Consider the following 15,207-nt stretch of genomic DNA (forward strand, 5'->3'; position numbering starts at 1 on the left):
ATCACCTGTGAATCTGATAACTTCATTGCTTTTGAATGCTGAAATACAAAAAGCCCATTTGTGCCAAACACACAGCAAATACTGGGGAAATGGGAGCCCAAATATTTGAAATGAAACTTTCACCCTCTTCACTAACACCACTGAAAAACAACTCAGACTCTTCTTCTGTTTCTTTTTCTATCCTCTGTTCTCCTCTTTTTTTTTTTTTTTCTCTTTTCTCTCTTTTGGGCAGTGGGAGACTCCTCTTTCACAAATTGGGAACAATGGGGCATAAGCAAATTGATACTTATTTCTGGAATCGTGGTGATGTCTATGGAGCAACTGCAACACAAATAACACACCTAAGGTACCCTCTCTGTACAGCTGAGATTCTTTCATTTTCAGCATTGAGATAAACACACTCTGTTCCTAAAGGAACTAGAAGGATTTCTCTAGGAATTCCTGTGTTTTGCAAATTTGCGTAATTACAGAGAAGATGGGGGTGTTGGAAGCAGTGGTGACGAGTCTGAGAATAGCATATTCTGTTTAATTCTTTTAATATATTTAATATCCCATTATTTCTGCAAAATGTATATATACCCCCCAAATGAACCCATATTATCTAATAGTCTTTATATTTTTGTAATTGTTTCTTAATTAACTATAATTTCAAATACTAAATATCTGGTTTTTAAGGTTTTTTTATGACTATTGTTGATGATAAATTATTATTAAACTCTTTAATTTTGTGCTATTAGTACTATTTTATATTTACTATGATACATCACAGACTTCAAGTACTTAGCTAAATTAGAGAGGAGATTTGTATTTATTAAGAAACATATAAGGTAGAGAAAACAGATGTTCATTATTATATCTAAGTTCAGAGTCTCTCTGCCACGTAAAACTTAATGTGGTATTTAATGTGTTAGTTACCTTACCTCTCTGACCCCAGAGCTATGGGGTAATGTCCTCTTAGATACTTTTAAGCATTTGTTTCTTTTTTATTATGCTTGTTTAGGGTTTTTTTTTTTAATGTCTTTATTGTTTAGGTAAGAGCTGGTCATAGCTGCTTTCTTATTTTGTAAAGTACTGTACTTAATTGAGCATTGTACTGAATAAATTCCTATTATGTTAAAGTAGAACATGTTGGTGTCATGAAAGTACTTGGTCTTTATAGCAATGTTAAGATCTTAACTCCTTCTTTTACAGAGAAGCATATGCAATAGGGAAGAAAGAAAAGCCACCTTTCTTACCAGAAGAACCTTCTTCTTCTTCTTCTGAAGATGATCCTATCCCAGATGAATTACTGTGTCTCATCTGCAAAGATATTATGACTGATGCCGTTGTCATTCCCTGCTGTGGAAACAGTTATTGTGATGAATGTAAGAAGTGTTGAATTCCAGAGATACATGTTTAGATTTAGAATTTTTTGGTTTGTTTTTGTCTTTGGGCCACACCCAGCGGTGCTCAGAGATTACTCCTAGCTCTGCGCTCAGGACTTCTGATGGTGCTCGTTGACCATATGGGGCACCCAGGATCAATCCCTGGTCGGCCACATGCAAGTGAAGCTCCTTACCTACTGTGCTGTTGTTGCTCTGGCCCCAAAATACGTTTTTTAGAGTTAATTTAGATTGAACCTTAGTCATGTATATTTTAATTATAAAGTATATAAAATATTGATAAGTTGATATAATGGGCATCTGTAGCAACAACTAACTGCTTCTATATCTTTTAGTATTTGGTTTTAGGGTCTCAGCCAGCAGTGTTTAGGGTCTATTCCTGGCTCAGTGCTTGGGGATCTCAGGTCACTTCTGACAGTCTTAGAGGACCATGCAGTGCTGGGGACTGAACCCAGGGCTTCCGCATGCAAAGCATGCACTCCAGCACTTGTAGTTATGTATCCCATAGCGCTCTTTGTTCTTTGGGGAGGAGGGGTTTGGCTTGTGGGAGGGGACGGGAGGGTTGGGGGGCCACACCCAGCAGTGCTCAGGGTCTATCACTCTGTCCTAGGGTGACTTTCAGTGGTGCTTGGGGGATCACAACAATCATGGTGTTGGGATTTGAAACCAGATCTAAAAATGCAAAGCAGGCACTTTAACCCCTATACTATCTCTCCAGTACTCTTTGTTCTTTTCCTTTAACTTTATTGGGTGGCTGTAATAAAGCTTCTTATATAATTTTATTTTTGCTATATTTTTTATTTGATATACAGGATATTTTGTTTAGTTTTGGGGTATACCTGGCAGTCCTTGAGGGTTTGTACTGGGTTTGTGCTGAGTTCACTCCTGGTGGCACTTGGGGGACCATAAATGGTGCTGTAGTTGGCTGTGTGCAAGGCAGGCACCTTACCAACTGTACTGATCTCCATCCTGGTGTAGAGAATGTTTTAAAGTCTTCGACTTTCAGATATTCTGAACTTCTTTACTTTTAGGCCATGTGGTAGTTCTCAGGAGTTCGTGGCATGCCAGGGATGGATGTTAGGCATCCTACAGACAAATTTATGTGCTTCTAGCCCTTTGCTATCTCCCCAACCCTGGAAATATCTTTGTTTTGGAGGCAGCACGGGGGTGGGGGGGGTGAGGGAGGGCATTCCTTCCCAACTGTCCTTATCGTTCTTAGCTATACTTGGTCTAGGGGTATTTGGGGACTCTGCAGTGCAGGTCACTTCTTGACAAGACTTGTTTCAGAGTTGTCAGTATTTAGCAAACCACTTACTGGGACCAGAGCAGTAGTGTAGTGGGTAGGGCTTGACTTGACTTGCATGTGACCAACCAAGTACCCCAGGTACTTCCAGGAGTAATTTCTGAGCACTGTTAGGTGTGGCCCAAAAACAGGGCTGCTGGAGGCAAAGAAACAAGATACTTACTAAGGATTTTTTTGTTTTTGGAGCACAGGGGACCATATGGGATGCTGGGGATTGAATCCGGGTTGGCCACATGTAAGGCAAGTGCCGTACCCACTGTACTATTGCCCCGGACCCATTGATTTTTTTTTTATTTTTAATAATCAGTGAATCTTGCCTTATTCTTTTGCTTTTTGAGGATCCATATCTGGTAATGCTTAGGGTCTGTACATCTGGCTCGATCGGCATCTCTTGGTATTTAAGGGACCATGCAATACCAAGGATCAAAGTCAGGCATCTCCCATATGCAAAGTTTGTGCTGCTCCACCCCTTTGAGCTCTCGTCTTACTCCGTCAAGTGTTAATCTTCCCACTATTCCCAGATCTCATGTCCTTACCTAAATATGTTTTGGGTTTGTTTATTTATTTATTTATTTATTTATTTATTTAGGTGGGGGGGGGGTTGAGTCAGACCTAACGGTGCCTCAGAATTACTCCTGGCTCACTCACTATGCTTGGGGGTCACTTCTGGCAGTACTTGAAAGGACCAGGTAGTGTTGGGGCTCAACCTGGGTCTTGTGCCTGTAGAGCATGTGATTCGATCTATTTTGCTCTCTGGCCTTTATTTCTATTTTCCTTGTACTATTCCAGTTGCTTACTAAATTAATATTCATGAAAGAATACTTTATTTTTTGCATAAATTATAATTTCTGCTTTAAGTTAGGATAGCTGGGAAGTTGCTTACCTTTTGCCTCAGCATTTGAGTGCTTTAAGGGAAGGCATTTAAAGTTTTTAAATAAGACACAGTTATTGATATATACTAGTTTGTAAAACATAACAGATGGAAGATATGTTTTGTTTTATTGGGACCATATCCAGTGCTCAAGGTACTATTATTGCTGCTAGAGATTGAAGTACAACTCCTGAACTTTATCTCTGGGCCAAGATTTTTTTTTTTTTTAACTGAAACATTGTGATTTACAAAATCATTTACAGAGTCATACAGTTGTTTCAGGCATGTAGGGTTACAGCACCACCAGTGTAACCTTCCTTCCACCAAGTTCTCAGTTTCCCTCCCAACTCCTGCCCGCCCCCTTTGGCAATTAACAAATTTATTTCAGTTTGCTCGCTCCAATAAAACTTAAATGGCAAATAGAATGGTCTTTCTAATCCTCTTTTAAACCTGGAGCTTGGAAGATAATATAAGAAATAAGACACTTGCCTCCCCTGTGGCTGTGGCAGCTGTAGCCTGGTTCCAGTCCCCCAGACTGGTCCTCTGTGCACTGCTGAGTGTGGACCATATTAAAAATAAATTTCTGGGCCAGAGCGATAGTACAGCTGGTGGGGCATTTGCCTTGCATGCAGCCAACCCATATGGTCCCCCCAGCACCGCCAGGACCAGAGTGCAGAGCCAGGAGTAACCCCTGAGCATCGCTGGGTGTGACCCAAAAAGCAAAAAAATAAAAATAAATTCCTGTATTGTGAACTACTTTATAAATAAAAATTAACAAATAAGTTCCTGTTACGCTTTTATTACAGGTATAAGAACAGCTCTCCTGGAATCAGATGAACATACATGTCCAACCTGTCATCAGAATGATGTCTCTCCTGATGCTTTGATTGCCAATAAATTCTTAAGACAGGTAGCTATCTTTGTATTCAATTTATTTAATATTTTAAAATTATTTTAACTGCTTGAGAAAACACTTTTTTATATATTTATGTTTGACATCTCTAGGCTGTTAATAACTTCAAAAATGAAACTGGATATACAAAAAGGCTACGAAAACAGTTACCACCACCCCCACCTCCAATCCCACCTCCAAGACTCATTCAGCGGAACCTCCAACCTCTGATGAGGTCTCCAATATCAAGACAGCAGGATCCTCTGATGATTCCAGTCACATCATCATCGACTCACCCTGCTGCCTCTATGTCTTCATTGACATCTAATCAATCTTCCTTGGCCCCTCCTGTGCCTGGAAATCCGTCTTCTGCCCCAGCTCCTGTGCCTGATATAACTGCAACAGTCTCCATATCAGTCCACTCTGAAAAATCAGATGGACCTTTCCGGTACGTGTTTGCATTTCTCCATTAGGGAAAGAATGATATGTGTGATTCTGTGTATTATTTTAGCGGTCACTTTAGTGACCAACAGTATGTGTCATATTTGTGGACTACTGTTCTATAATTTGGATGATTCATAATGCCTTAATCTTTGGTGAAGAGCAGATAAATGAAGTAGATTCAGTTGGCAAGTGATTTTAAACATCACAAGTACAAAAACTATAGAAATGGTTACCAAATTTCTATTACATGTTAAATTGTGTATCATAATGACTCAAAATACAGTTAATAAGACAGTCATACATTAAGATGTTTATAATGAGTAGATTTAAGCAAAACTTTAAAAATAGGCGACAAATTATAAAAATATCTAGAGGAGCTACAGAAATGGGTCGCACATGAATCACTGCATGTGGTGCAAGGACCTGAGTTCAATCCCTATGACATCTTGAGACCGTGACATTAAGCCAGCACAGTGACCAAGTATTACCTTGGTTTTGGCCACAGCCAGCTATGCTCAGGAATTGCTTCTGGCAGTACTCTGCATACCATATGCAGTACTGGGGACCAGAGCTAGGTGTAGTAATTATATCTGTCATGGGTCCGCACAACTTTTGTATTACAGTTTAAAAAATAATAATAAATGTAGTGAAACAAAACCTCTACAGGGAAGGAAAAAATAGTCTTCGGGAGTGTGGGAGCTTTAATTTAGTTTTTGGTTTTGGAGTCACACCTAGTAGTACTCCAGGATTAATCCTCGCTTTGTGCTCAGGAATCTACTCCTGGTGGTACTCAGGGTACCCTATGTGGAAATTGGTCAGCCATGTGCAAGGCAAGCACCCTGTCCACTGTACTCTCTTGCCCCTGTTTATTTTATTTTCTTTAACTTCTAAACTTCACCCATCTAATTTACTAGGCTTTTATTTGGTAGTAGAAATGAAGCCCCGAGACTTTACACCGGACAAAGACTGATTTAATCATACAGTTAGAACAGTGATGATCCTGAGTTTTTTTATCCCACATTAGGATTCCCCCCCTCCCCAATATTTATTGTTGCTACCCCCAAACAACTTTCTGTTAGACAGAACTTAATGCTTCCTCTTGCACTATTAATTTAAATAGGAAGAACTCTTAGAAAAGTTAATCCTCATCCTCAGGACCAGAACAATAGCACAGAAGGTAGAGCGTTTGCTTTGCATGCAGCCTACCCAGGTTCGAGCCCCGGCACCCCATATGGTCCCTCGAGCAACACACCAGGAATAATTCCTGAGCGCAGAGCCAGCAGTAATCCCTGAGCATCGCCAGATGTAACTTAAAAAAGCAAAAGCAAAATATATATATATATATTTTTTAATCAGAAACACATAGAGTAAACTTATTGATAGATGATTTTTGCTCTTAACCCCTTGTTTCTGGTCACTTTTAAATGTGCTATGAATTGTACTTCGTAGGGATTCTGATAGTAAATTACTGCCGGCGGCAGCCCTTGCATCAGAGCACTCAAAAGGAGCGTCTTCAATTGCAATTACTGCTCTCATGGAAGAGAAGGTAAGTTTTGCTGGTTTTTAATTTGAGGATTTTTCTGCAGGAGGATTTTTTTGCTTTTCAAAATTTTTAACTTTTATTGTAACTTTCTTCATTTTTTTCCTAAAGGGTTACCAGGTGCCTGTACTTGGAGCCCCATCTTTATTGGGACAGTCATTACTACATGGACAGTTGATCCCCACAACTGGTGAGTAAATTCATTTTCGTTGAACTTTATTCCTTGAAAATTGTTTTTACTTAACTATATAGTTTTGTATTTACTATTTTTGTTTATTTCTGTCTTCAAGGTCCAGTAAGAATAAATACTGCTCGTCCGGGTGGTGGCCGGCCAGGCTGGGAACAGTAAGTATATATTTCATCTTCAGGCAGTTGGTCTTAGACTTCTGGCAGTTTGCTGCTGAATGTTTTTTGTTGTAAAAAAGAGCAATATTCTAACCCAGAGAGTATTGCACCTTCATATCTTAAACAGGTAACCTCTCAAATAATAAACAGGCAACCCCTCTGGAGCAATAGCATAGCGGGTAGGGCATTGAACCCGGGTTCAATTCCCAGCATTCCATGTGGTCCCCTGAGCATGGCCAGGAGTAATTCCTGAGTGCATGAGGCAGGATTAACCCCTGTGCATCGCCAGGTGTGACCCAAAAACAAAACAAAACAAAAGTTTTGGTAGATCTAGGAGATAGCTCAAACAACCAACATGCTTTGCATACAGGAAGGTTGAGTTTGATTCCCAACATTGTATGGTCCTCTGAGGATCAAGCCAAGAGTGGCCCCCAAGAACCACTGGGGATGGCCCACAAACAAAATGATTATTTGAAGACTCAGTTAAAATATAAAATCACTATCAGATTAAACTATTTTTTGTCACTCATTTGAACATTCAGTTTTATTTGAATCTGGGGGGTGTCGCTCAAGTGACAGAATATGCCTTGTATTGTAAAACCCTGAGCTCATCCCCAGCATCTCTTAAAAGTCCCTCGAAGGGCCAAAGCAATAGTACAGTAGGTAGGGTGCTTTCCTTATATGTAGCCAACCCGAGTTGTATGTAGCCAATCCCTGGCATCTCCAGTCCCTGCCAGGAGTGGAGAACCTGGGCACCCAAAACTAAAGCAAAAGCTGTTTATTTGCTGGAAAGATGTTTCAAAGGTTAAGACACTTGGCTTGCATAACCCCGATCTGTTCAGTTCCTACTCTCACTGGACCCCCTGCCTGAGCATTACCAGTGGGATCCAAACACCTGAAAAAAAGGTTTTGCATTTTTTTTTTTAATACAAACTGAGGGACTGGGGCAATCCTAGATAGGGTAGGGCACTTGTCTTGCATGTGGTCAACCCCAAGTTCGATTTCTGGCACTCCACATGGTCCCTGAGCACTGCTGGGTGTATCACAAACACCACACGCAAACACACCAAAAATAGAACCAAAAAAAGTAAAGTCAGCCAAGCACAATTTTTTTTTTTCCTTTTTGGGTCACATCCAGCGATGCTCAGGGGTTACTCCTGGCTCTGCACTCAGGAATTACTCCTGGATGTGCTTGGGGGACCATATGAGATATGGGGGATCAACCCAGGTCAGCCGCGTGCAAGGCAAACGCCCTACCCGCTGTGCTATCGCTCCGGCCCCTAAACACAAAATTTTTTTACTGAATAGTTTGTTAATTCATTTTTATTGCATATTAAAATCCATAGAATACTGTTTTTTTTCTGATATACAAAGAATTTCTATTATTTCTATATTATGTTTTATTTGTATTATATCTATAAACATTATTCTAAAACATGTCCTCTTAGGAAAGATATTAAATGCAAAACTAGCAGAAGACCATGGTATTTAAAGACATAGCTGGATGTGGTCTTCCTTCCCAGTTGCTGTCTCTCGGCTGTAGAGTGAGAATAGAACTCCACCTTAATGTCTACTAAGTCACCAGCAAATAAATAAAAGAGAAAATCTGTTCCTTTTTAATGAGGTCACAGTAACTTAAAGAATGTTGATAAAAATGTAGGACCACAAAAGGTAGTATAGAAAGTAAGTCCCTGCAAGTGGCCAATCCCTGAGCATGACTGTGTTGGCTCAAAGAACAGAAAATATATTAAGTATTCCATTTGGAGTACTTAATCACTGCATATGATCCCACAATCCCACCAGGAGTAATCCCTGAGTACAGAGCCAGGAATAAGTCCTGAGCACTGTCAGGTGTGGCCCCAAACACCAAAATTGTTTTTTTAATGTTTACTGTATCAATGTCATCCCGTTATTTATCAGTTTGCTCGAGCAGGCCCCAGTAACGTCTCTATTTGTCCCAGCCCTGAGGTTTTAGCAACCTCTCCTTACTTGTCCTTCCCCACGGTGCCGTATTAGATGCTCTTTCGGGGTCAGGGGAATGAGACCTGTTATTGTTAACAGTTTTTGGCATATCGAATACACCATGGGGAGCTTGCCAGGCTCTGCTGTACATGTAGGATACTCTTGGTAGCTTGCCGGGCTTTCTGAGAGGGACGAAGAATGTATATAATTTAACATTTTTTAATGTTAACCTATAAAATTCTTTTTTTTTTTTTTTTTTTTTGCTTTTTGGGTCACACCCAGCAATGCTCAGGGGTTACTCCTGGTTCTGCACTCAGGAATTACTCCTGGCAGTGCTCAGGGGACCATATGGGATGCCGGGGATTGAACCCGGGTCGGCCGCGTGCAAGGCAAACGCCCTACCCGCTGTGCTATCGCTCCGGCCCCAACCTATAAAATTCTTAAAGTTAATTTTTGGGTTTTGGGGAGTGAGGGGGCGGGGTCCATCCCCAGCAATGCCCAAGGCTTACTCCCAGTTCTGCACTTACGGATCTCTCGTGGTGAATTTAGGGAACCATAAGAGGTGCCAGGGATTGAATCCAGGTTGGCTGTCTGCAAGGCAAAGCGCCTACCCCTTGTACTGTCGCTATTGTCCTAAAAATTAAATAAGTGTGTAATGACTGTTCGTGTCTCCTGTATCTGGAGCAAGTTTAAAATCAATCCAAAAATAATAAGGGATAGAAAAATGTTTTGATAGGGAAAAGTGATTTTATTTATTTTACTAAAAATTAGTGATACACTAAATGGTTATGATACTAAACTTCTCCCCTCACCCTCTGCCAATGCAGTTCCAACAAGCTTGGCTATCTGGTTTCTCCGCCACAGCAAATCAGAAGAGGAGAGAGGAGCTGCTACAGGTAGGATTACTAAAAATCTTGGAAAATGTTGATTTGCTGATGCTGAAAAATACGACACAAAGATATTATAGCATAGCACTGGTGGGAGTGAAGAGATCTTTTGGTTTGTTTTTATCCTGCTTGTAGTTGTCCTCAGTAGTTGCCCTTAAGAGTTCTAGAATAGGGGTCAGAAGTACATTGGACAGGGCTCTTGCCTAGAAAACGACCAATCACTGGTTTGATCCCCTGCCATTCCCAGGCCCATCAGGCAGGAGTGATCCTTGAGTGCTGAGCCAGGAGTAAGCCCTGAGCACAGCCAGCCTGGTGTGGCTCAGAAAACAAGTGGAGTGCAGGGAAAGAGACCTAGAATTGATGTTACTAGTATTTTAAATGATGGTCTTTAATATTGCATCTTTAATATTCCTTCCCAAGGACTGTTTGATCCCTGTCAGTACACAGCACCCCTGCTGGCTTATCTTCACAGTCCACAGTCACCCAGGTCCCCACACTAAGTTGTAGACTACATTGAAGATGAAAGCCAACAGCTAGCTTCCAGGTGTCACGAATTGCAAGTGTATTTTTTCTAAACTCAGTTGTGCCAATTTTCTTCCACCCTATTTTTCCCAAAAGAAGTGACATGGATAATTGTTAGATACTCTTGCCCTGGTCAGACAAAGCAATGCTAAACTAAAGAGTGAGCAATAAGATTTTGTCTGGATCAGTGGATTTTGACCTCTGGTCTGCAAAGAACCGACCTGCAAAACCTGTTGCAGAAATTTTATGCCATTCCTCAAAATAAGTTCATTGCTGGGGGCCAGAGCAATAGTATAATAGGTAGAGCGCTTGCCTTACGTACATCTGACCCAGTTTTGATCCCCAGCACTATGTATGGTCCTGCCAGGAGTGATCCCTGAACACGGAGCCCTTAGCACTGCCAGGTGTGGTCCAAAACAACTAAAACAAAGTTAATTGCTCGCCAGTGAGTACAGTGAATAAGGTGCTTGCCTTGTATGCTCCAATCTGATAAAACCAGATTCTGTCAGGGTCTAAGTCCTGCCAGAAGTGATCCCTCAGCACAGAGCTAGAAGTAAGACCTGAGAGTATAGGTGTGTCCCAGTCCTCTCCCACCACCACTACCTGGGGTGGGAGGGAGGGTGGGGAGGAATTCAGAAGTTAATTGGTGGTGATTGTGAGTGATTAAAAAGTTTATTTTTAAAGAGAATTTTTAAATTAGCATCTCTGTATAGAGAACATGCTGTAAACTTGTATTGTCTCAATCCCTAACTGGTCTTAAAAGTTAGTATCTATGGCCAGGGAGGATGGTTCATAGGCTGGAGCACATGCTTTGCATTGTGGGTGTCCCAGGTTCAATCCTGGGCACTGCATAATCCCCAGAGGACCACTGGGTCTGACCCAGAACAGAAAAAGAAAATGTAGTTCTTGTGTAGCTCCCAGTAGGGCAGTTGTCTCGCATGTGTGAGACTTGGGTTTGATCCCCAGCATGAGTCTCTGTGCCTATTTCATTGCTTGTAAATTTAAAAACATGGGTAGAAAAAACCAGCTTATCTTAGATTATTACAGTTTAAAGGAATAATATCTTGAAATTTATTTCTCCAGAAGCATAAATCGTGGACGACATCACAGCGAAAGATCACAGAGAACTCAAGGTCCATCACTGCCAGCAACTCCAGTTTTTGTACCTGTCCCACCACCTCCTTTGTATCCACCTCCTCCCCATACACTTCCTCTCCCTCCAGGTGTTCCTCCACCACAGTTTTCTCCTCAGTTTCCTCCTGGCCAGCCTCCGCCTGCTGGGTATAGTGTCCCTCCTCCAGGGTTTCCTCCAGCTCCTGCCAACTTATCAACACCTTGGGTGTCATCAGGAGTGCAGACAGCTCATTCAAACACCATCCCAACAACACAAGCACCACCGTTGTCCAGGGAAGAGTTCTATAGAGAGCAACGGAGACTCAAAGAAGAGTAAGTCTTTTAATTTGAAATTAGTATACACTTTCATTTTCTGATGTAACATTAAATAGGTTATATTTGGAAACATTTGCCAATGTTTCCAGTTAGTACAAGAAAAGTCACCTAAAATTAAACCAAAGTCATATAAGCAACTTCCTCAGGGATTCCTAGTTATTTATAGTTTTAAAGTGGAAAACTAATGGCAATTTCATTCATTTCATTCATGATCTAATTACATTTGTCTTGTTAGTTTTCTTAAATGGTTTTTGTTAACTTTCACTCTTTAACTTTATTTTACTAGGGAAAAGAAAAAGTCCAAGCTAGATGAGTTTACAAATGATTTTGCTAAGGAATTGATGGAATACAAAAAGATTCAAAAGGAGCGTAGGCGCTCATTTTCCAGGTTAGTGTTTTGCAAGCCTTCACAACAGAATTGCAAACGGGACTTTGAATATCCAGGGATTAGCTATGGATATAAATAACATTGCACTTCGGAATTTTTCTGATTCGGTCTAGGTTTATAGAAATGGAGATGTAGCTTATTTCCCAATACCTGTTCATTGAAATAATGTCTCAGTGTAAAGTCTATTGTGTAGAACTAGCAATTTATGGGGATTAAATTGCCCTTGTCCCTTGAAGTTATTTATAATGTGAAATAATTGGGAAATGTTTATGGAAGGAAAGAAATAGGGAAATAGCCAAAGGATATTTCCAAGGACCCTTTTACCTAAGGCTACAGCTCTTTGCTGGAACATTAACCTGTGTAATAATGAAGTAGTAGTAAAATACAAATTGCTTCATTGATTTTTTTTTTTTTATTATTTTTTAAGAAAAGAATTTTGAACTCCCTGGAAGTTAAAAGACTAATTTTTTTAAGCTTATGCTTGAAATGTGGTTCATTTGAAAGCTAGCCTTTTTGCCAATGTAGAACAAAATAATTTCTTTAATCAGATAGGAAGTAAAATTTAAATTGGCACTTTGTTTAAAGTTGTTAGCTCATATAACTCACAGTACATTAATGCACTTCACTCTGATAAGACTTCACTTTTATTTTGTAGCAAGTGATTGCTCTGATCTTTGTGTACTTTATTCCATCCCAGTAGAGGTCATTGTGCCTCTTTAATCATCTCTGATGAAACTTGATTATTAAAGTAGATGGAACAGTGAGAAGAATGTGCTAGTATTTAAGAATCTGTGTTTTATTGTATATATTTCTCAACTATCATCTACTGTTTTGTTTTTGTTTTTAGGTCTAAAAGTCCCTATAGTGGTTCATCATATTCAAGAAGTTCATATACTTACTCAAAATCAAGATCTGGCTCAACTCGTTCACGCTCCTATTCTCGATCATTTAGCCGCTCACACTCTCGTTCCTATTCACGATCGCCACCATACCCCAGAAGAGGCCGAGGCAAAAGTCGGAATTACCGTTCACGCTCTAGATCTCATGGATACCATCGGTCTAGGTCAAGGTCACCCCCCTATAGACGATACCATTCACGATCAAGATCTCCTCAAGCTTTTAGGGCGCAGTCTCCCAGTAAGCGTAATGTGCCTCAGGGTGAAACAGAACGTGAATATTTTAATAGATACAGAGAAGTCCCACCACCTTATGACATGAAAGCTTATTATGGGAGGAGTGTTGACATGAGAGACCCATTTGAAAAAGAGCGTTACCGAGAATGGGAAAGAAAATACAGAGAATGGTATGAAAAATATTACAAAGGTTATGCTGCAGGAGCACAGCCTAGACCATCCGCAAATAGAGAGAACTTTTCTCCGGAAAGATTTTTACCACTAAGTATAAGGAATTCTCCCTTTACAAGAGGTCGTCGAGAAGATTATTCAGGTGGGCAGAGTCATAGAAGTCGAAACATTGGTGGCAGCTACCCAGAAAAACTTTCAGCAAGAGACAGTCATAATCAGAAGGATAATACAAAGTCAAAAGAGAAGGAAAGTGAAAGCGCTGCGGGAGATGGTAAAGGAAATAAACATAAGAAACACAGAAAAAGAAGAAAGGGTGAAGAAAGTGAAAGCTTTCTAAATCCAGAGTTACTAGAAACCTCTAGGAAGTCAAGAGAACCTACAAGTGGTGAGGAGAATAAAACAGACTCACTGTTTGTGCCCCCCAGTAGAGATGATGCCACTCCTGTTAGAGATGAACCAATGGATGCAGAGTCTGTCACTTTTAAATCAGTTTCTGAAAAAGACAAGAGAGAGAAGGATAGGCCGAAAGCAAAAGGTGACAAGACCAAACGCAAAACAGATGCATCTACTGTATCCAAAAAAGAAAATGTTGTAAAACCTGCAAAAGGACCTCAAGAAAAACTAGATGGTGAGCGTGAAAAATCTCCTCGGTCTGAACCTCCATTAAAAAAAGCAAAAGAAGAGACTCCAAAGACTGATAGTACTAAGTCATCCTCCTCATCTCAGAAAGATGAAAAGATGCTTGGTACCCCCAGAAAAGCTCACTCTAAGTCAACAAAAGAACATCAAGAGACAAAACCAGTGAAAGAGGAAAAAGTGAAGAAGGACTACTCCAAAGATGTTAAATCAGAAAAGTTAACTAGTAGTAAAGAAGAAAAGACCAAGAAGCCCAGTGAGAAAAGTAAATCACTAGATAGCAAAGGAGAAAAGAGAAAAAGAAAAACTGAAGAAAAGAGTGTAGATAAAGATTTTGAGTCATCATCATCAATGAAAATCTCTAAACTTGAAGCAACTGAAATAGCTAAGCCATCCCCCAAGCGCAAAATGGAACCTGATGTTGAAAAGATGGATAGGACTCCTGAAAAAGACAAAATGTCATCATCAACTGCCCCGGCCAAAAAAATCAAACTTAACAGAGAAACTGGTAAAAAAATTGGAAGTACTGAAAATATACCTAATACGAAAGAACCCTCTGAAAAATTGGAATCAACATCTAGCAAAGTTAAACAAGAAAAAGTCAAAGGGAAGGTCAGACGAAAAGTAACTGGAAGTGAAGGATCCAGCTCTACTCTCGTGGATTATACCAGGTATCTCGTGTGGGTGGGACTAAATCTTACTTTCCATGCTTGGGGCTAGAGTGGTAGTACACCAGATAGGGCATTTGCCTTGCACTTTTGCAGACATGGGTTCGATCCCTGGAACCATATATGATCCCTTGAGCCCACCAGGAGTGATTCCTGACCACCACCAGGGAGCCAAATAATTTCACTTGTGCTTACTCATTTTGTTGAGGTGGAATATGTTAATTAGGACTATTAATAATTGCTAGAGAGGTAGCTTAGAGACACATGGGACACATAGCTTTGATCCCTGGTACCTCGTGATCCCCTGAGCACTTCTGGGTAAGGCCCCAAAAGGAAAAAAGCGGGATCAAAGGGATAGTATAAGGAATAAGGCACTTCCCCCCCGTATGCAGCCTGTCACAGTTCGGGTCACGGGCACTACATATGGTCCCAATGCACAGAGCACTACTAGAGTGATTAATTTCTGATTACAGAGCTAGGAGTAAGCCCCAAGTACCACTGGGTAAGGACACCCCCTCCCCCCTCAACAACAACAACAACAAAAAGGCTGACCCTTGAGCACTACTAGGCATGGTCCAGAAACCTAAAACTTATAAAAGGAATATACTAATAGG

The 15,207-nt window shown here is 40.5% G+C and overlaps 1 protein-coding gene across 5 annotated transcripts in view; it reads left to right on the forward strand.

Moving 5' to 3' along the window:
- The window catches only part of RBBP6 (RB binding protein 6, ubiquitin ligase), a 37,711-nt gene that overhangs the window by 20,184 nt on the left and 2,320 nt on the right, over positions 1-15,207 (forward strand). Inside the window, exons 8-18 of one of the 5 annotated variants that reach the window (XM_055137184.1) lie at positions 233-346; positions 1,192-1,364; positions 4,363-4,466; positions 4,562-4,896; positions 6,342-6,438; positions 6,544-6,622; positions 6,723-6,777; positions 9,567-9,635; positions 11,232-11,594; positions 11,884-11,985; positions 12,833-14,596. In XM_055137184.1, the coding sequence (XP_054993159.1) occupies positions 233-346; positions 1,192-1,364; positions 4,363-4,466; positions 4,562-4,896; positions 6,342-6,438; positions 6,544-6,622; positions 6,723-6,777; positions 9,567-9,635; positions 11,232-11,594; positions 11,884-11,985; positions 12,833-14,596 (3,255 nt within the window). Of the gene's footprint in view, positions 1-232; positions 347-1,191; positions 1,365-4,362; positions 4,467-4,561; positions 4,897-6,341; positions 6,439-6,543; positions 6,623-6,722; positions 6,778-9,566; positions 9,636-11,231; positions 11,599-11,883; positions 11,986-12,832; positions 14,597-15,207 lie in introns of those variants that run through there. The other 4 variants (XM_055137185.1, XM_055137186.1, XM_055137187.1 and 1 more) reach the window with 4 other exon arrangements.

Source organism: Sorex araneus, chromosome 4 (assembly GCF_027595985.1).
Source record: "Sorex araneus isolate mSorAra2 chromosome 4, mSorAra2.pri, whole genome shotgun sequence".
NCBI classification, from domain to species: Eukaryota; Metazoa; Chordata; class Mammalia; order Eulipotyphla; family Soricidae; genus Sorex; species Sorex araneus.